Source organism: Neurospora tetraspora, assembly GCF_033439725.1.
Source record: "Neurospora tetraspora strain CBS 560.94 chromosome Unknown B0H65scaffold_4, whole genome shotgun sequence".
NCBI lineage: Eukaryota > Fungi > Ascomycota > Sordariomycetes > Sordariales > Sordariaceae > Neurospora > Neurospora tetraspora.
Window position 1 is genome coordinate 3190288 of NW_026944386.1, and position 21571 is coordinate 3211858.

The 21571-nt window shown below is 51.1% G+C and overlaps 6 protein-coding genes across 6 annotated transcripts; 3 read left to right on the forward strand and 3 right to left on the reverse strand.

Annotated features, from left to right (window-relative positions):
* Positions 1-5078: 5078 nt before the first annotated feature.
* B0H65DRAFT_202649 (putative excision repair protein rhp3) lies at positions 5079-8450 on the forward strand. Its single transcript, XM_062821813.1, has 5 exons — positions 5079-5581; positions 5655-5695; positions 5754-5783; positions 5840-6342; positions 6401-8450. Exons 1-5 carry the CDS (start codon positions 5565-5567, stop codon positions 8228-8230), a joined length of 2421 nt encoding a protein of 806 aa, XP_062681927.1. The 5' UTR covers positions 5079-5564; the 3' UTR covers positions 8231-8450.
* A 316-nt stretch (positions 8451-8766) lies between these two features.
* Positions 8767-9177, reverse strand: B0H65DRAFT_574175 (uncharacterized protein; the record flags this gene model as incomplete). The annotated part of the gene is made up of 1 exon (XM_062830573.1): positions 8767-9177. One exon carries the CDS (start codon positions 9175-9177, stop codon positions 8767-8769), a length of 411 nt encoding a protein of 136 aa, XP_062681928.1.
* B0H65DRAFT_202672 (uncharacterized protein) lies at positions 9153-12281 on the reverse strand. Its single transcript, XM_062821814.1, has one exon. The coding sequence runs from the start codon at positions 11970-11972 to the stop codon at positions 9489-9491; it is 2484 nt and encodes an 827-aa protein (XP_062681929.1). The 5' UTR covers positions 11973-12281; the 3' UTR covers positions 9153-9488.
* Positions 12282-13712: 1431 nt separating this feature from the next.
* B0H65DRAFT_202679 (uncharacterized protein) lies at positions 13713-14537 on the forward strand. Its single transcript, XM_062821815.1, has 2 exons — positions 13713-14112; positions 14417-14537. The coding sequence occupies exon 1, from the start codon at positions 13826-13828 to the stop codon at positions 14102-14104; it is 279 nt and encodes a 92-aa protein (XP_062681930.1). The 5' UTR covers positions 13713-13825; the 3' UTR covers positions 14105-14112; positions 14417-14537.
* Positions 14538-14779: 242 nt separating this feature from the next.
* B0H65DRAFT_466266 (uncharacterized protein) lies at positions 14780-15763 on the forward strand. Its single transcript, XM_062826847.1, has 2 exons — positions 14780-15016; positions 15071-15763. Exons 1-2 carry the CDS (start codon positions 14900-14902, stop codon positions 15371-15373), a joined length of 420 nt encoding a protein of 139 aa, XP_062681931.1. The 5' UTR covers positions 14780-14899; the 3' UTR covers positions 15374-15763.
* Positions 15764-19666: 3903 nt separating this feature from the next.
* Positions 19667-20410, reverse strand: B0H65DRAFT_509047 (uncharacterized protein; the record flags this gene model as incomplete). The annotated part of the gene is made up of 2 exons (XM_062828277.1): positions 19667-19740; positions 19993-20410. 2 exons carry the CDS (start codon positions 20408-20410, stop codon positions 19667-19669), a joined length of 492 nt encoding a protein of 163 aa, XP_062681932.1.
* Between the last annotated feature and the right edge of the window lie 1161 nt (positions 20411-21571).

Here is a 21571-nt window from a genome sequence, read left to right on the forward strand (position 1 = left end):
AGTGAGGCGCTGAATATAGGATGCAAGGGTCGGACCGCCATTTTACTGTAAAAGTGTAATGTGCAGAAAGGCGGGATCCAATGCAGTTGGTTTACGTTGTTCTCTGTCATGTCCGCCTCGACGGGAGCTGTTGGTGACAGGTAACAAAATGAAATATCAGGCCGCCCTGAGCCGCCCTTCTGCCCTAGCGGTGGGGCACCGGGGCCGGTTGGTCGGTTGATCGCCGGTCCCCACACGGCTCAAGCGGCGGCGGCTGCGGCGGGGACGGGAACCTCTACATGCTCGGCAAAACCTCTCCACTCTGCGGATGAGGTGCCTTGCAGCCAAGTGGATACCGTAGTTCGGACGACAACTTGGCGAGACGACATCGCTTCTTCGGTTCTGTTGCTCTTCTGATGCCATAGTCAACCCAAATCCGGTTGCCCAATCACTCCACGGCATGAGGTCAGATGAACTCCCAGTCGCCCTTGATGTGCCATAGTCTTGCCAAATACAACATCAAACAGAGTCCGTCGGTCCCAACCAACATATGTAATCCAACATCCCACACAACACAACACACCACTGCGACGATCGAATGCAACTTCCTAAACCGCTCGCAGCATCTGGCACCACCACGGCACCCATCACGAACTCGCAATGCGCAACCCAACCTGCCAACCTTTTTTTTTCCTTCAGCTCTGCGGTCTGCGGACACCCGAGCCGGGATGGTATGTAATGCAGTGTACCGTTCCCGTCCGGAACTCAGCCTTATGATGAATGATGCTGTCCAGTGTCCACCGAGCGCGAAAAACAAAAGGCCAAAAATGCGGCCATGACACTGCCATGATGCAGTGGTATCATGATGTTGCCGGTCGACAACAATTAACTACCTCTAGGCAACTACTTTTGTCCTTCTCTTCGGTTCCTCTATTACTTTCCCGTCCTAAGCCTGGTATCCGAGTCTAAGCCTCCCACTCATCGACTCATCCTTGGCTGGTTCGGATTTTTTGGCCCCCAACGCCAATGAGGGTACCACTCGCCTATCATCCACCAACCACGAGTCCGAATATCCAATTGCCGATAGGTAATAGCAAAAGGTTAGTCTGTTCTCCAAAATTGGGCAAAGCTCATGAGATAGTTGCGCGTTATTGTTATCTCAGCGTATCATTCTCTTCTCATTTTCCTGCTTCCATTCTTTCTGGAGGTTATTTCGAACAACACTAGTGCGGACTTTTTAGTTGCAGAGAACCAACAAAACAAAAAGCCCTTTTTAACTCGCCGCAGCAGTGCCCTGATTGGTCCAACAGCCGCCGTGATGAACGCATGGGGTTGCACGGCATTTCTCTCTTTCTTGGCTTGGCTACCTAGCTTGGCTTACCACCAACCATACCCGGCAGTCCGGCCAGACACACGCAAGCGAGGAAGGGGAGGAGGGGATCGGGCTTCCACCACTTCCTTTCCTTTCCTTTCCTCATCTTCCGTCGGTCGGCGACCTGGTCTCCTCCTCGCTTCTTCTTCTTCTTCTTCTTCTGTCACCTCCATCACAGGGAACTTGTTATCGCTCTTTCAACTGTGATGAGCTTAGTGATGAATCCCAGATAAGGTAGGCTTGAAGCTATGACTAACACAGACAAACAAAAGTCAACTGACTGAGATGTCAAGATGCGGATGCGGGGTGGCGAGCACAAAATGATGACGGGACCTCCCATGGCATCATCACAGGGCATGCTCACTTCGTTTCCAACACTCAGCTCTAAGTGCTTACTGCGTACTGCCGTACGAGGGTATATTACGCACTCGTTACTACCTACAATGAGAATTAGCGGTACACCGTGTTTGGTACGGTGGGTGGTATGTATATACTGCGTAGGGACCACCACCCATTTATGCGAGCCCTATCAGCCCAGGGAGAGCTTCCATCACTGCTTCTAGAAGGTCTATATCGCCGAATAATATGGGCCAAGCTGGCCTGGATGGCAGGCTCCCTGTACGTTCTGCGCGGAACTGTGTGACAGGGAGTGCATACCTACCCTATCCCCATGTCGGACCTGCTGGATCTCACTGCGATGAAAGAAGCTGAAGCTGCTATCTCCAAACCAGTCTTTTTTTGGTTCATTCTTCATATCACACAAAAAAGACTTCAAAAAGACGGAGAAAGGGGCGGTAAGCGAATCTGCAAGTAATCAACCTCAGGATCGTCCCGGTATCAAAAGGGGGTGCGTCGGACTGCATTGGTGCTTATAAGAATAACTATTGACTGACTGACACGGGTAGTGCCTCTCATTCAGTATCGCTTCACTCTTGTGTTTGGGTGGTTACAGCCCACCAAACGAACTACTGCAGTACTGCAGTGCTGTAGTCTGGTGGTGTCCTTTTTTTTTACGGAACTAAAACAAAACACAGAAAGAAAAGGGTGTGCGTGAGACGAAATATCCAGCCAACCAGATGCTGTTAATGATCACCGACAAAGCGGGCAAAGCGGTGCTACGGAGACAGGAGAGAGATGGCTGACCTGCTGACACAAATGCTCGATTGGGTCAGCGACGTGCCTCAAATAGACAAGCTACAGTGGGAACCTCCGAATTCGTATCATCATGCTGACGGATGGAGGGTGAAGAATTTCCGCAGAGTCGGTATTCATACAGTACAGTACTGATACCTTCATAGAGGTACTTGCTACTATTCGGAATGTACAAGACAAAACAATATCCTCAGTCGACCTTGCATGACACACACGCACTCACATAAGGAGGACGGAACCAGAATACCACCCTTGCTTTCTCCGGTTACAATGCATTGTTGACATATCTTTCGATCTACCATCGGAACACCCGTAGGCAAAAGGACCTGCCTGAGCTTTTTAACTGGAAACAAAGCGCGGATATATCCGCTTATAGCAAGGCAAAGGAGACAATGGCTCTTTGATATGGGAGCCGCGGCAGTGAGAGTGATGACGATGAGGCTCATACATTAACGCACGTTTACATGTAGACTGCAGACATATGGCATCGGTTGTGTTGACACGCGGCTGTCTGGAAGTCTGGCCCCGATTCATCATCCGTTGACTTGGGGCTGGTACTTCGCTGTGTTTTTTTTCCCTCTGGCTTCGCTACACCAAATATCCGGCAGAAGGCTGTCAATAACTGGACCCAGCAAGGATCATTCTGTGATTACCTTATCAATACCAGAAGATGACACTGAGAAGGAAGCAGGTCATGATATGGAACAGGACAAGAAAGTCCCCTTAGGTAGTCAAGAGGCCAGACAAGTGCAAGGTAAAGAACGTGTACTTCGTCTTGTGTCTTTTGATCCTCTCACTCACGCCACCCACTCCCACGCCCACTCCTTATCCTCAAGTCCTTCCCCCACCTGTTCCTCCTCTCCGTGGTAAAAACTACCTGTTCTTACTGATGTAATACCTTCTTGGTTCATATAATGTAGAGGCACAAAAAATGCCGACACAATACCAACACCAACACCAACTAGCTAGCTACTTCAGCTTTCACTCTCCCACCATCTCCGGTCCCGATCAGTAATCATTAGAGGAGGAAGAAGTCTGATAAAGTTCTGACGGCCGTGCGGCGCCTTAGACAATATAAGCAAGTACCTACGCTCACGACCTCTACCTCTGGTAAGAGAACCTGATGTGAGTAGGAGGCGGGGTCGGTTCAATCCTCCGCCCCCCTCGCCCCGATCTAGACTGAACGGCGCGCCTACCTAGACCCACACCATCCACCCTAGAGACACTAGACGGAGGAGAAAGGACCGCGCGGGGAAAGGGCCCGGCGGGAAATCCTTCGGAAGTCTGGAACTGGAACTTTGCCCCAACCGGCGGTTAATGATCAGACAAGCGCCGAATAATAACGCTAGAGGTGTCACGTCCCGCGCATGGCGCACCAACAGGCATCAAAGGCGTTGACAGATATGTAGGTAGCGGTACCTTACGTAGAAGTCTAGTCAGTTTTGAGCAAGCGACGAGTGAGTGTCTTGATAGGTCTTTGGGGGTGGGGCGGGTTTTGATGGTTGGTGGTCCTTGTTCTTCCCTCGTCAGAGTCGCTCGTCCATCATGCGCGAACAACCGCCGGTGGCATATGGGAATTGCGGGACCAAAGTCACCAAAAGTGGAAATATAGCAGCCAGCCAGTCAGTCAGTCAGTCAGTTGAAGTTCCGTTAAGAGTGGTGAGCACACACCACGAGCGACCTAGGGGATAATACCAAAAGATGCAAGTCGGACGGTATAGGGGGCGTCTAGTGCGGCGGCGACCGAGTAGAATAATCTGCTCTATACCCTATAACTCACGAAGCATGTCCTTGTTGATGGCATATGTCCCCTACCGACCGGCGGAATTCGGGCACGACTGGGGGTAGCACGACTGGGGGCAGACCGTCGAGGAGGCGACGGGTTCGAATCTGGGGGCGATCACTTGACCTGGTCCCATTCTCTTTTTTTGCAACTTTTTTCCCTTTTATTTTCCATTGCTTCTGCTTCCATATTGTCTGTCCTGTCTCCCTCTCGGTCACTATTTTTCTCTTTAACTTTCTCTTCCCATCGAATGAGACCCATGTATGGACAAAGACTCGTTAAGATCACGACGACATTGGGTACTGGGCGTGGAAGTACCAATGCTGGTGGTTCTCATCAAATCCGAATCTGAGAAGGTTCCAAGTCCGCCGGTTGCTCTAGACTTGAAGCATCACAGGCACGAAGCAGAACGAACATGTCCTTCCTATCGGCGCGACATGTGCAGGGAGTGTTGAGCGGGGAAGGTAGGTGCCCGTTAGAAGCATAAGTAAGAAACTTTCAAAATCAGTGTATCAAATTAGCAAGCTGCAGCATTCGAGGCGTCAAAGGTCTTTGCATCACGGTGCAGTGGCCGCCAGGAGCTGAAAGTGACGATGAAGCTGTGAAGTGGTGATGTTGAAGTGAAGGCCACAGTGCATTTGAGCTCCAGAAATGACTGTGTAGCTGACCCGCGGTCGATCCGGCAGGCAAAGATCAGCAGGCCGGCAATATGCGTGCCGGACCGGCAAAAGCTCACCGTGAACTGTCACCGTGCCCGACCTTGTGCCAGATCCGGATTCCTAGAAACAGCATCCAACTGAGATCCAGAAGTTGATCGCCACAGGCCACCGCCAGGCAACCTTGGCACGTGCTTTCGCGACTTTACAGATTTATGAAATAAAACGACAAGCGCAATACAGACCGCGATAATAATACAGGAACGCGCGGTCTATGGGGAGACTGCATAGACAAGGGAGGAAACCCTCATTGGACATCGAAGAACAAACGAACGACTGCCCCCGCCAAGACCCAAGATAGAAGCTCCAGTGTGCAGACAACAGGCAGTGCATCTACCTTAAAAGTTGACCTCGATTTCACGACTTCTCGCTTCTCACCAAACCAGACATCGAAATAGAACATCGAACGATTTTATTGAACATCAGCCCCGTCGCATTTCTCACCCCGGACATCCGCGTCGGTTAGATATTCTGCGACATAGTAGACACAGCGGTCTTCGCAGCCATTCCTAATCCCTTCACTTTGTCCCTGTATCCAAGGCCGTGATACTAGACGCCCACCATGGAATTCAACATCGAGTAAGAGTCGAATCCAAGATGACGCGTTCTTGGTCTGTAAAAAGCCACGTAACTAACATGCCGGTGAACACAGCGATCTACCAGTTCTGTTTCCTTACCCAAGGATATATCCAGGTATGTGAGCTCATACAGATGGCACACCATCACAAGTGCTGACCAACTGGCCTTATAGAACAATATGCGTACATGGTGGACTTGAAAAGTGAGCATTCAACAAACAATTCACACTCATCACACGCTCACTAACCACCTCTACAGAAACCCTCGATGCAGGCGGGAACTGCGTCCTGGAAATGCCTTCGGGCACCGGCAAGACCGTCACCCTTTTGTCACTCATCGTCGCCTACCAGCAATACTACCCAGAGCACCGGAAGCTGATCTACTGCTCGCGAACAATGTCCGAAATCGAAAAGGCCCTCGTCGAGCTGAGAGCGCTCATGAAGTTCAGAGCCGAGCGGCTCGGGCACGAAGAAGAGTTCCGCGGTCTCGGTCTGACAAGTCGAAAGAACCTGTGTCTGCATCCCTCGGTCAAGCGGGAGAAGAGTGGTGCCATTGTCGACGCCAGGTGTCGCAGCTTGACGGCCGGCTTCGTCAAGGAGAAGAGGGAAAAGGGCGAGAATGTGGAGACGTGCGTCTACCACGACAACCTCGACCTTCTTGAACCGCATAACCTGATCCCCAACGGAATTTGGACCCTGGATGGTCTGTTGAGGTATGGTGAGGAGAAGAAGCAGTGTCCGTATTTCACCGCCAGGAGGATGGTATGTCATTTTAAAGCACTCGATATCTTCGGCATTGTTGCTAACGGATTACGTGTAGATGGAATACTGCAACGTCATCATTTACTCCTACCACTACCTCCTAGACCCCAAGATCGCCGAGCGTGTGTCCAAGAATCTATCCAAGGACTGCATTGTCGTCTTTGACGAGGCTCACAACATCGACAACGTCTGTATCGAATCTCTAAGTACCGACATTACCCAGGATTCACTTATGAGGGCTACCAGAGGTGCTCAGAACTTGGAGGCCAAAATCAACGAGATGAAGGACTCCGATCAAGAGAAACTCCAATCCGAGTACGAAAAGCTGGTTGAAGGGCTCAAGGGTCTAGATGAAGGGCGACAGGAGGATGCTTTCATGGCCAACCCAACACTACCCGACGATCTGCTCAAGGAGGCCGTCCCCGGCAATATCAGGCGAGCCGAGCACTTCGTTGCCTTCCTCAGGAGATTCATTGAATACCTCAAGACTCGCATGAAGGTCCGCCAGGTCATCTCGGAAACGCCACCATCGTTCCTCGCCCATCTGAAGGAATACACCTTCATCGAGAAGAAACCGCTCCGGTTCTGCGCTGAGCGTCTAACCTCGCTAGTCCGGACCCTCGAACTCACCAACATCGAAGACTACCGGCCCCTCCAAGAAGTAGCCACCTTTGCAACCCTCGTCGCCACCTACGAGAAGGGCTTCCTCCTGATCCTCGAGCCCTACGAATCCGACACGGCCAAGACCCCGAACCCGGTCCTGCACTTCACCTGCCTCGACGCCGCCATCGCCATCAAGCCCGTCTTCGACCGCTTCAGCTCCGTCATCATCACCTCCGGCACCATCTCCCCTCTCGAGATGTACCCCAAAATGCTCAACTTCTCCACCGTCGTCCAGGAATCCTACTCCATGACCCTCGCCCGCCGCTCTTTCTTACCCATGATCGTCACCCGCGGCTCCGACCAGGCCTCCATCTCGACCTCCTTCCAAGTCCGCAACGAGCCCAGCGTCGTGCGCAACTACGGCAACCTGCTAACCGAATTCGCCCGCATGACGCCCGACGGCATGGTCGTCTTCTTCCCCTCCTACCTATACATGGAATCCATCATCTCCATGTGGCAAGGCATGGGCATCCTCGACGAAGTCTGGAAGCACAAACTGATCCTCGTCGAAACGCCCGACGCGCAGGAAACCTCCCTAGCGCTCGAAACCTACCGCACAGCCTGCTGCAACGGCCGCGGCGCCGTCCTGCTCTGCGTCGCGCGCGGCAAAGTGTCCGAAGGCATCGACTTCGACCACCAGTACGGCCGCACGGTGCTGTGCATCGGCGTGCCGTTCCAGTACACCGAGTCGCGCATCCTGAAGGCCCGCTTGGAATTTCTGAGGGAAACGTACCGCATCCGCGAGAACGACTTTTTGTCGTTCGACGCCATGCGCCACGCCGCGCAGTGCCTCGGTCGCGTCTTGCGCGGCAAGGACGACTATGGAGTGATGGTGCTGGCGGACAGACGCTTCATGAAGAAGCGCCATCAGTTGCCCAAGTGGATCAACCAAGCTTTGCTGGATGCGAACACGAATCTGAGCACGGATATGGCGGTGGGTGCTGCGCGGGCGTTCCTCAAGCAGATGGCGCAGCCGTTTAGTGCCAAGGATCAGGAGGGCGTGAGTATTTGGGGTATGAAGGACCTCAAGAGGCATCAGGAGAAGATGGCGGAGGATTTGATTGTGGAGTTGAGGACACAGAGGGAGGATGAGGAAAGGGAGAGGAAGAGGAGGGAGGAGGAGGAGAGGAGACGGTTGGAGGAGGAGAGGGACAGGGTTAGTGATTATGAGATGGATGAGGATGATGAGGCGGAGATGATGGCTCTGGATGCGAGGATCGGGTAGTGGTCGAAGGTGAAGGTGATTTTTGAGTGGGATAGAGTAGATGAAGTGAATTAGTTTGTTATTTGGGGAGTTGTAGCTGTGGTTGATTGTATCACATTGGCCATATCGTAGTGTATACATGCCGTGTAAAACATGACGGAAACTTATCACGGTTCTAACTGTTGATCATCAGTCATTGATATGAATTATCCTAAGCTAGAGCTCCAGTCACAAGACAAGCTATCTGATTAACACTCAACCTAAACCACCTACTCACCCCCGTAACACCAACTCTTCCAACGTACCTACCCCCATCGTTTATCTTCGCTAATCTCTTTCATCCCATTACCCCAGTACCTTCGCTCCTCCTCCTCCACCATTTTCCTCACCTCCTCCCTTGTGCTCCCCTCCACCCAACCGGCATCCCCTCCAAAATGTCCACCTCCTCTGATTCCGACTCATTCTCTTTCTCATTTTCATTCTCCTTCTCCTTCTCTTTCCCTTCCCCTCTCCCATCCATTCCATCCATCCCCCTCTCCGCTCTACCCCCCGGGCCCCTAACCCCCCTTAGGCCCCTCAGGCCCCAGCCCTTCCCGCAACCTCCTCCTCTTCATATCTTCCAGTACCCGCTCCGCCCGGCCTTTCTGTATATGTGACGGCTCGAGGTCATTCTCATTATCGTTCATTTCTTCCTCTTCCTCCTCCTCTGCTTCCACCATAGGTCTCCCTCCCAAAGCCTTCTTCTCTTCCTGCACCTTACACCCCCAACACGGCTCCTTACCGATGGATTTGACTTCTTTATTGGACCATTTTAGGCAGTGTTCTTTGGGAGTGAAGGTTTTGTGGGAGGGGTCGTCGTGGGCGGCGGCGGCGGCGGCGGAGGGACACTTGGTTTCGGAGGTTAGGGTGAGGGTTGGGGTGAGGCGGCAGAGGGGGCAGAGGAGGCGGGTTATGTGGTGGGTGCACATCTTTCTTCTTTTTTTCTTTTAAGACTTGTTAACCTGATGTAGCAGAATGGTTGGGAATGGGAAGGGGCAGGTGTGAATGTTAGTAAGGTGTAGCTGAGGTGGTAGGGTGTTGGTAGTACGTATGCTCCGTCATGATCGGATTCAAATGATGGTTATATAACCAAGTAAGGTAGGAAGAAGGATACCTAGCGTGAGTCATTATTATCATTGGATACAGTGGTGTAAGCTTGTTATGAATGACAGCCTTGTATATACAAGCAGATACTATCACCAAACAATTTATGACTGATAGACGGCTCCTCTCATCATCATCATTGCTTCCTCGGCACAACCTTCAACAGCGACGCCACCCTCGACCGCTTGCTCAGTCCCACTCTGTACTTGACTTTGCCTTGCGTTGACAGAAAGTTCGTGGGCTTGATAATCTCTTTCTCCTTCTTCGTGTCCTTGTCCCTGTCCCTGTCCTCCTTTTCTTCCTTCGTAACAGATTCAGGAGATGGAGGAGGCTTTGCCTCAGGGACAGGAGTGGTTTCCTCCCGGGTACCCTTGTTACTTTCTTCATTTCCTTCTTCTTCTAGATCCTTTTTCAGGTCTTGATATTGATCATCGCCTTCCGACTCCGCCTGGACCTTCGACTTTGAGCGGCCATTCTTCCTTGCAGAAGAGGCCGAGACCTCCTGCAACGCCTTGTTTTTAGGTGGCCTGCCTCTTTTTCCTTTTGTTGATGCCGCTGTTGCCGCTGCTGCTGTTGCTGCTGGCCGGCCACGTTTACGTGGAGGTTCTTCCTCTTCCTCTTCGTCCTCGTCACTTGGAGGTATTTCCAGCTCCGCTTCAAAGGGGTCCCTTTCTGCTTCTTTTTCAGGTTCTGACATCTCTTCCGGTGGATCGGAGAGGTTTCCATCACTTTCGCTGTCGTCTATGACTATAGGCGCAGACGCTTTTCGTTTCCTTGTGTTGGTGTCGGTGGCACCCCTTTTCCTGGCTGTTGTTGGTGCGGGTGATGCTAGCTCGTCTCCCTCATCGGGTTCGGGCGCTGGAGTCGGTTGTTTGGTGGCCTTTTGAGTGGCGACGACGTCAGACTTTCGTGGACGACCACGTCTTCTTTTTGGTGGTGGCTGTTCAGGCTCCGCAGGCTCAGAAAGGGCCTCTTCTGGTTGCTGATATTCGGTACCTTCAAAGCTATTGTCCATAAAAACCTCTTCCTCGGTAACCGTTGGGACAGGTTCCTTCTTCTTTCGCCCTCTCTTCTTTTTGATGGTACTGCTGGGCGCAGTAGCATCAGTAGGTTGCTCGGTGATTCGTTCATTCTGCAACTGATCATTGCCGAGAATTACGGACGCTTGATGAGTATCCGTTGCGTCAGGAGCGTAATCGGCGTTATCCTCTGCACTCATCTCTCGAATCTCTGCCAACCGACTACTTCTCAAGGGGATAGTATCCTGAGTCGCATCTTCCTCAAAGAACTGACTAGCCTTCCTCTTCCTCCCACTTCTTCGCGTTCCAGGCGATGCTCCACCAATGACATCCGGAGAAGAGGCCGGAAAAGTTTTTCTTACTCTCGCCGGCGTCCCCATCTCTAAACTACCCGATCCCAGACCCGATGTTAGAGTCATCATAGCTGTCGCTGCGGCATCCAGCGCACCATCACCGTTGTCGCGTATGGAATCGCTGAGACGAGAGAGCGCAACAGTAGTCATGCCACTCGACTTGTACGCAGTCCCGGCCCCGGCATATAGTAGTCCTTCTCCGAACATTTGGGGTGGATACGGATCTGATGGCGATACAGTAGGTAGCGAAGACTCTGGAGGTATGTTTTCTTGTGTGGCCCAAATGTCTTGTGTGGCCAGGTTATCTTGTGTTCCCTGGGTGGACAAGCTGACTATCCTATATTCTTCTTTCTGGCTGGCCGTAAGGGTACTAGGAGCGATGTATAAGCGCTGCGGCGCAGTGGCAGACAAGCTGCCTGTCGAGACATTCTCTTCGCTTGATATTGGTTTCTGGTAGCTACGGAGTTGGACCACGGAAGAAGGCGCATTTTCGGACGGGGGTAGTGGGATGAAGCTGATGTCATCGTGATCGGGTGTCGCATTTGGATTCGCCACGGGAAGACTGCTGGTCGAGGTTGGCGAAGCGCGTTTCGCCGTTGTCTTTGTCTTTTTCTTGGGGATTGAAGGGATTGTATAGTCATTGTCTCCGTCGTCGGGGAACTCGTAGGGGTCGATTCGTACGATTGTTGATTGTCGCGGTATCTCTTCCTTCTGTTCGGGAGTTGGTTGTGTGTGCTTGCCGTATGTTCGTACCGCCTGTTGTACCGAACCGGATTCTTGTAGTACACCACCCGTGGTTACACCTTCGCTGGTCTTCCCTTTCCCGTCGCCGCTTTTTCTAGGAGTGGTGACCTGAGTGAGCTCGGTTAGATCGATGATATTATCGCCTATCTTTCTTTTAAGCGGTCGACGGCTGGCGGGTACCGGGTCAGTTATCGAGGAGGATTGTTCGCTCTTTTGAGCAGGCTGGTGTCCTTGGGTGGCGATGTTGGTGCCGATGTAGGTTCCTGCGATCGTGACCGCTCTTTGTTCGTCATAGACGCGCTGGAAGAAGGACAGGTCTGTCGATACGTTGCTAACATCATGGTGACTTTGGTTCCCTTCTTGAGCTTCGTTGGGCTGCACAGGCGCGGGCGCGGGCGCGGGCGCGTCTTGGATCTCGTCAATGGCGTCGTCGATCGGGTCGTCGATGTGGTCGAAATCGCTTTCCTCATCATCCGAAGCGGCGATCTCCCTCATGGGAGCCATTTCTGGGCAATTTAACACTGAAGATATTATAAAACAAATGGATGATGTAGCTGTCAATGTTGTCGTTCCGGAGCGGGGCGGCGACTTCGTGGTTGCCAGGCGAGACGCGTCTTGGGACGAAGCAATTAAACATTGAAACGCGCGGTCACGATGCCAAGACAAGACCGGGAAACCTTCCGCTTGACCTGATTGGTTACACAAACACAGTCGAGTTTCATCTCCTCCGTTAACCCTAACCCGTATGTTACAGGCATAAAGGTCGGCAATAAGTCCAGCGATACAGGACAAGTCAAACGACAGGAGAGATTGATCACTTGAATAGAGTAGTATGTACAAGTGCTGGATTTTTGCGGTTTGAAAGTTGTGGAAAAATATTGCTACTCCTTGCCATCCATCGGCTGCTCGCAGTTAATTCCCCATTTCGTTGTCTCTGCCTGACAGCTGCAGTGATGGCGTGCAGACTCAATATGTGCATGTCCGCCATACTGTATGCGGCTTTGCCGAAGCAGTAGCAGAGCTTGATATCTGGATGCCAAAAAGATCCTCGCATGCACAAATTAAAACCTTGCTCTTCGACATGGACGACTTGGCGGGAATGGCTCACGGAGGTTTCACGTATATGTAAAGGGGGAATCCGTCCAGTCTCAACTTGAACTAAGCGATGAGGGTGGAGTGATGTTCAAGTAGTACAATATGAGTTCGTTATATGGTGGCGATTGTTGGAGCTGGGAGCCTTATCAGACAACGGAATCATAATGTCGTCTGCCTCCTTATAGTCTATTCGTTGCTGTCGTTGCGGGAAAAGGGAAGCAACGGGGACGAATTTGCCACGATGAGCAGGTCGCCGTTCTATGCCAACGGCTGGTAAGCTCTGCGATAGCATCACATGCCTTTGACGGGACAGTCGGAGACACCATCATGATGAACAATGCTTTCAGCCGCTTGATGTCAGGAGATACCAATCTATTGCTCAGTCATGCTTTGAATTGCTCTCCGTCGTTTCTTCAAAGACTGAGTCGGGCTGTCTTCACTCTACGCGAAGGTGATGAAACTCATCGGTGAGCTTGAAATCGGCTGGGGAGGGGTGAGGGGTAAGATAGACAGACAGGATGATGAGGAAGAAGGGGTAAAGACTATGCTGTGTAACACATGGGCTTCTAGAAGGCAAGCATCAAGCCGTCACCACCTGTGTCGCTTGTTTGTCGTGTAATAACCACCTAGTTGTGCTCGTTGTACTGTGTGAATGCGAGTGGGAAATGAATGGCCTCGGGCAGGAAATGGCGACGGCTGATTCCGTGGTTTGGTGGTGTCTTGGTGCGTGATCGACATCATGGGGAAAAAGACGTTGAAGGGTTTCGGTCTCAGCCCGGTTTCCAGGGGTAATGTTCTGGTCCGATTGCGACGACGGCGAAGATGAATATGGAGATGGAGGAAGGAGAAGTTGCCAAATCGAGGTTGTGACCTGGGCAGTGGAAACAGAAAAGGGGAATTTACAATTTAGCGATGATCATCGACGTCGGTTGAAACATCATGGAAGCTGACACTTCGCCCTTGAAGTTAGCTGGCTCGGTACCTGTGCTTGGTTTAGCCCGATCTGGTTTAGCGTTGCAGCAACGGTTTGACTTGGACCAATCAGAGCTTGCACATCTGGCGGATCGATCCCCGCTAATCCTCAGCGGGGAAGGGCCACTCTTGTCGCTGTCAGTCCGACTTCGACTTCCAATCTTCAACTTGGGCTTGGATTGAAACATCACCTTTCCTTCTCCCACATCCCGCCGCCAACCAACGTGCGACTGAGACATTCCAAATTTCCCCATTGGATCCGACATTTCAGCCTCAACACGAATGAGTGTATGAGAGACCATTTTCATGGCCATCCCGTCCCGTTACGGCCCGCATGGACTCTACTTGTCTTGTCGTACAACATCGCGTACTGCGTGATTGTCTCCCCGGCCCGTCTCCCTCACATCCTCATCACGTCTATCAATCCTCCTGATGGTTGGAGAGGGGACGACTTGAAGACTGTGGTTGGCTTCCACCGCCGCCACTCAGCATCGTCTATCGACGTATCGCGCCATGGATCACTTTCAAAAGCAGCCCATCAAGGTGCCACGGTGGGGGTTTCGATGTGACCAACAATGTATTCTTTTGTCTCTTTTCTGCATTGGCCTCTCTGACTGCCTTTCAACGCTCTTCGGCCGAATCTTTGTTTCATCAGCATTTGGCATTGGCCAAGGTTGGGAATCAAACAGGCTAGCATGGGGTATCAGCTATAGCCCCTTGCAATTAATGGACCTCTTTCTGGACCCAGAACTCCCGTCTTGAGGTTCTGGAAACTGCATCCGTCTTCTTCCTCTTGGCTAGCTTCCTCTGCTTGTCCATATTTCCACTTCATATCCCGTCCACAGTATCATAATGCACCGTTAGACTGACACCAGACCAAGCTCCGTACCCATGACCCAGAGTCGTGAGACGGCAGCCATAACAGGGCTACTCACCCAAGCGTGGAACTTGAACATGGCTCCGTATACATCACTTTAATGATACCAAGACCTGTCAAGGCAATAGGCATCTCCTTTGACAGCAACAGCCCAGTGTCTTTGAGGCTCGACCCCGTTACCCTTGTCATGCCTTGTCAGGGTCGGACACCCGTCGGCACGTCTCCGAGGGCCCTTGTTCCCCTCGCCATGTGGAATGGCCCGATATCCCATGTCCATACGTAGCAGCCGTCGTTCTGGGGTCGCCTATTATGTATATATAAGTGGTCTGGTTTTCTTGTTCTCGTTGCTTTTTCTTTTCCAGAGTATCATAACACACACCTTTTCAAACAATTCAACAGCTTACTTGACATATCTTAACTCCACATTCCACAAGCATTATTCTGCAGACTTATACCTTTCTAAAATCCTACCACAACACTAGCCATAATGAGCAGCGGCGGCGGTCAAGGTGGCGGTTTCTACAAGTATCGGTGCAAGCACTTTTACACTTACAACTGCATGAATTGGGTCTGGGTCAACTACGCTGCTTGTGCTACTTGCCTGGTAAAATCAAGCTTTTTTCCCTATAGGGTGCCCCATATGCTAACCTCCTGACAGGCCATGGGACGGGGAGAAGAATCGGAAGTCGTCCCATCGGCAACACGCTTCGAGATTCGCGTACCTCGGGCGCTAGATGGCATGCTGTCCTACGAATCAGCCTGGGTTGCCCCTCCCGTCTTTACTGGATTCGAACCAACACTCAAGACCGACAATCCATCTATGGGCGGTAGCAACACCAGCCTTGGTGATTTCACTCCGGCATTTAGAGGGTCTCCTCCCGAGGTCTATCCTACAACAATGACGACAACTGATACACCTCGGCCTGTCATGGTCACGACAGGCGCTCACAGAATGAGCTAGGTGGAAAGAGGAGACATACAGTACGCATAAGCACACAAAGATCGACAGAAATATCCATGGGTTATCACGTTTTACGGGTTACCTTTGTGCCGGAGATTCGACACGGGAAGACACTGGCTCGAATGATTTTCTTGAAAGGGGGGAAGGAAGGACTTGGATACCGGCGTGTTTTAGGCGCCATGAGATTGCTGTTTTGATACCCCCTCATATATACGGAGCTTCAAAGGGCACTGGGTTTCTTCTTGATTGCATTTCTCTTTTAGCAGCAGCACACGGAATCATCATCTCAGTCAAAGTGTATTGCTATCTTGTGAATAACCATGCCACGAATGCATGCAGCACCATCAGAAGCTTCCCACACGCTCCAATGATCGACCACGCAGTTCACCCATTCCATTCTCTCACCTCATAACTGACCATTTATGACTACTACCTAACCGTTATGGAACAACTTGACACCTTGAGAATGACAACGCATAAATCCGACAAGGCACGGCTTCACCGGGAAATAGGACCGGCGTCTAGAATACCACCCACACCTACTACATAAATCCACATGTTCGTTACCACACACATACCCAAACATCCCATATCAACGCACCCACATCCACATGTTAGTTACAGTTACGTACCGGTAAATGCCACCCCTGTTTGTTGTTTCCCGATGGCCGATTACCGAATCAAGTACGATGGAGTTTCTTCTTGACCATACCAATGTCAATGTAACGCTATTGCCCGCATTGACAGATACGATGTGCATGTTTAGTCCACAAGCGAGTTCGCTTCTGAAAATCCTCGACGAGAGCCTGCCTAGCTTATCTCATTCACATGTTTTTGATCATGCCCATTCCTATGTTCATGCCCACTCACATGCTCGTGCTTATACTCTGGATTCGGGGAACACCACCCAGGTGGAAGGTGTTAACAAACTTTTGACTACTTAGCTGGAAAATCCCGGCAGACAGAAGGTAAGGGATACGAGCCAAGAACCTACGTACGGCCTACGTACTTACATGTAGTGGGGTGATTAGTGAACTGTTTAGTATACAGGCCGACTAACCGCTGTACCTATCTATGCACATGACGAGACACGGGAAGAACAATCGAGAAAGAAAGAAAGGAATGAAAGACGTTGGATCCAACAGAACGACACTCGGTGACACTTCAACAACTTGCTGCGAACACAGTGCGTAACAAATTCCACAAAGTTATGGACGAGCTTTAACCCAAATAACTGCTAGGTAATTTCTAAGTTCTGACATGTCTCACTGCTCCTGAGTCCTCCCTTCCTTTCAACTTCCCGTCGAACTTCCCGCCGTGATGCTTAATTACGATAAAAGTATTCTGGATACAATGGAACAACAAGAAGTTTGAAAGGACACGGGAGAGGAAAGGGAAGAGAACAAACCAACAGTCCGTCCCGGCCCAAGTTCGGCACCGTCCCGTGCCGTGTAGATGCCGTGCCGTTTGAATCTCCTTGCGTATTTATGGTTTGTGAACAAGCTTGACTGACTGACGGAGTACTTTGTCTTACTCTGTTCTCTTGCCACTGTTATAGATATAGGTGATATGTTTACACATATACTGTGGCACAGGAGTGCCGAACTGCCCGTTATCCCCGGCCTTTGCCGATGGTTGCGAAGGAATGGTGTACACCGCGAAACAGTCTTCGATTTTCTCGACAATTTTGCTTGGGGATACAGTACTGGATGGTTTCGGTAAAGGCCGTTTGACGGGGTTTTTACATCTTTGTTGGTCAGAAAAGCAGTCTAGACAAACAATGACCGGCACTTACAAGTTACCTAAACAACATACCATGTCTGTCTCAAGAATGCGGGTTTCGAGATCTCTCTGAGAGTACCTAATTACGATTATTGTCGTTGAAACAAGTCCCAAGACGCATCGTGAAGACGGAATGGAACGCAGAGCCGCTCACCAGGCATATTCCCCCGCCTTTTACCACAGCTTCGTTCGACCCGAGAGATTTGCAAGTTTGAAGTTGTCACTCCCTCCTCACAGGCCGTCGACTATGATCATCAGATCATCATGCTCGGGTTTCGTTACTGATACTACGTACACGTTTGAGTGTAAGGATACGATGTCAACCCCTTTGAACAAGAAAAGGAAGTTGAAGAAGTCATCTCGAGACTGTCCGATTTTTGACGTAGAAAAGACTAACCAGACGGGATAAAGCCAGGCATTTATGGCCGAAGCATTCAAACCACAATATATAAGCGTCCAAACAAACCATATCACGGCAAGCCATCATCACCGCCAATTTGTCACGGTCCCGATTCATGCCCATTCAATACCGTACGCACGGCCATCTGTCTGTCGCATGAACCGATCCCTAACTTGCCCGGCATTTTGAAACGAAACGAAACCGGCACTCGTATGCGAACTACATACAGTATGGATCGGAAACTCCGTTAGCGCCGAGGAAAAAAAACCGTTGGAACTATGTAACACTGTTTGAGCACTAAAACTTGGCGTTGTTTGCTTAAAATAGCAGTGCGAAGTGGAACAATGTTGACGGAGGACGGGAAGCTAAACAAAATGGGAAAGGGGAACGGTTTCGATTTCGGTATTTTTCGATGTTAGTATCTTGGAAGCTTGAAAAGAAAACGAAAAAGGGCCGAGATCAGGTGAGGATTAGCTTGATAGGTAGTCTCGCCTGGATATTTCACTGTTTCGTAGCTTCGCTGAATGGCCCGACGTTAACGGAACGTTGGTGGATTCGAAAAGCATAGTGCAGTGTGAACACGAGGCACGGAAGCTTCCATTCCCACACTCAAGCACCTTGACAGTTGCCAAGACTCAAGCACCTTGACAGTTTCATGAGCTGACCACAACTTTTTGGCAAACGGACCATCGAAACGAAAAGAACAAGACTTCATTTGCCCATATCTCCACCAAATGAGGAGATGAAAGAAAAATGATTGTAGATTCAACATCAGCGTGCTTGAAACTATCAAGAGAGTACTCTTTCTGATGATATAATTGAGTTTCTTGATTTTCGTCTTTCGTTTCGATGGTCCGTTTGCCAAAAAGTTGTGGTCAGCTCATGAAACTGTCAAGGTGCTTGAGTCTTGGCAACTGTCAAGGTGCTTGAGTGTGGGAACATGTTCTGATGGCTTCATCTTCCAAACCGCGTCATCAAAGCGGCATATCAAGCCGTAGAACAAAAGACGGAATGGGAACACGGTGACCTCGATGGGCCCAGTCACCCCCCGGTACCCCCACCAAACATCCCTACAAGGATGTAACGGCATGGCGTTTTCTCTCCCTTCCCAATGGGACCGTTGGGTGAAACATCGAACGATATCATCTCCCTGGACCGTCTCCGACATGGACAATCACGGAGACTTCGGGGACAAAGGCAAGACGGCATTTTGGGAATGATGTGATGATGCACGAGGCCAACCGGCACCGAGATACCAGAAGATGCTCCCTAGGCAAGCAAGCAAGGCTACCACGCTACGCCACACCGGTAGTGTGAATACCTCACCTTACCGATCGACACTTACGGCCGTTATATCTGAGATCCCGGAGAATATTGAAACGTCCGGCATTCCTCTAAAACACTGGCGGACAGCCCGCATATCGCAACTCAATATCACACGATGCCGCACAGACGTTTGCTGAGAATCACGGTGCGTATGGGGAAGAAAGGACTTACCAGTTGGACAATGCCGCGTCGGCACCGGTCACGCCCCTACGGGTTTGAGTCTAGGATACCTATACTTCAACGTCAGTACCGGACCATGTGAATGGCAACCGAAGACCGGAGCTTGGAAGTGGAGGGAGACTTATCCTCAAAAAATGCAGAGGGGTTGTTCCTCCCGCCATCTTTCAGGAACGAGGAACAACCGGGGACCACCTCCCAAGAAGCCAGTCCCCTATCCTAAAGAACCAGAACTCCAAACAGCAAAGCTAGCCTCCGCAAGGACACAGATTAGGCCAGAAGCGAAGACCAAGGAAGAGGGGATCCGAAGGCCAGACAAGTACGAAACTTTGACTCCAACTCGAGATGGGTCCCGGCCTTTGGTTCTCTTCCCTAGAAATCCACAACTACCGTCCTCCGAAATCCAGGGCTGCAAAAGCATTGGTTCTCAACAAGTCTGGCCCAAAAAAACACTCTTCTTCCCCCGATCGGACACGGACACGGACGCGGACACCCCCAGAGGCTACTAAAAGACACCCAGCCACCACTCTCACAGTCCAAACCAGCAAGCCATGGCGGACCTGTTCAACCCTCCAAAGAAAACCGCACCGTCATTAACACAGCAATCGTCAAATGTCGGCAGCCAAATCGATAGCCGGATCGTCGAGATAATCGTCCCATGAGTCTTTCCGTGTGTAGAACACTGCCAACTGAGACTAGCTTTTGTTTCCTCTCCGCACTCCCGCACCAGCCGGGAAAGTGTAAAGGAGGGTAGTACCGCACGGACAAAATGCGTCCTCAAAAACCGTGCTATCATCTTTCTCCCGGAAGTGAACTTTTCAGCGCACTCCAGTCGAAAGGAAGGTGTCTGTCAAAGAGCTTCTCTCCTTTCGGATCAAAGATTTGAACAAACGTGGTTCTGGCGTCCAATTCGCGACGTAGGACGAGGCCATACGTGCAAATCGGTTAATGCGCCTGGCCGGGGATCTCAATGACACAAAGCCAATGACACGTTGACGGTATGTTGCCGAACGCGGTTCCACAGAGTCGGTGGAGGTTATCCGGGAGGAAGGCGTACAAGTGGGTATCCGCCCCTGCGCATGCGATACAAGAGAAATCGGAGGGTGCAGAGAGCGCGACAGACAGGCGTGAAAGAATCCTTCCCAGCATTTCCGTTTGTAGTCACACAGCCCCCGCTCACCACACAAGTGCAGTGATTCAGGCGAGGCAAGCTGAAGACGCGAAAGATGAAATGAGGGATGTGATCGTATGTAGCCATATCTTCGCTCTCCCCTCGTCACTCCACAGAGCATGCGTTGCGAACGCAAAGCCCCAAGAGTCAGAGCCAGAAAGAACTTCTGGATGACAGGCATGGCAGGGCACCCAAATGTATCCTACCCCAACGCGGTATACCTAGCCACAGGACATCTGCAGAACAACCCGCTATGGTGACCAGAGTACTGCGTCCAGTGGTCCAGTCCTGACGAGCGACCTCAGGCCAGAGGTTCTTACCAGCTTTTGACTCATGGGACCGGACACCTCGCCCATCTGCGCACCGAAGTGGCACAAGATGACTGGAAACTTCTCTCCTTGCCGGTCAGCCCTTGCCATCCAGTAGAATACCAAGAGCCTAGAGGACGCAACTTTTCAGCGGCGCCATAGACCCCGAAAGCAAACACCACGATGACGCAGACGTAGAAGGCGAAGGTTAGATTTGACTGCCGGAGCGCGCAAGACTTGGATGTGTAACCAGTGTATAGTTAGGGTTAAGTTCCGAGACCAATTCACTATGGGCGCCGGAAAGGTGGGAGAATCCCGAAATCCGCAGTAATCCCATGCGCGGCAAAGCTTGAGAAGGCTCCTGATACAGGACTCGAAGCTGCGACGTACTGCGGAAAAAACCGAACACCCGAGCGGCCACTAAGGACATTCCTTTACGGGAAAACTGGAATCGGAGAACTGTGGGGGAGGCGTCGTGCTCTGAAAGAGGGTTGAAAGACTCGATGGGAATGGCTGTCGTCGTCGTCCGGGCCAGCGCGTTTTGACTGTATAACTCGACAGGATTGACATCTGACTGTATTTCGGGTGGATTTCCAAGGATCGAAACAGAGACCGACTTGAGGTTGGGCCCATTCGGGCATTGCGAGGATCAATATGGTTGGGCATTGGAGGTCGAAGGTGTTGTCTGTGTTGGTTGAAAGAAGAGAAGAAGAGAAAGGAGGGGAACGTTGGGAAGACGCGTTGGAACTGTGAGATACGACTGGCAACGCGCTGTGCACCTGCCTCATTGTGCACCGTGCGCCAATGAGACAGGCACGAAGTCACGGGTGCTCTTCACTGTACGTTTAGCGAATGGCAGGTACCTTCTACCACTTAACAATGGGCCAATCTTCTTTCACCTTCCACGCCTCGCCACGGCAACGAAACCTTGAACTCATACAAGTTGCCAAGCATATCACTTCACTCATATCGGGATCGCTATGAAATTATACACCTAGATAGTTAGTCTATCACTTATCAATATCACGAATTCA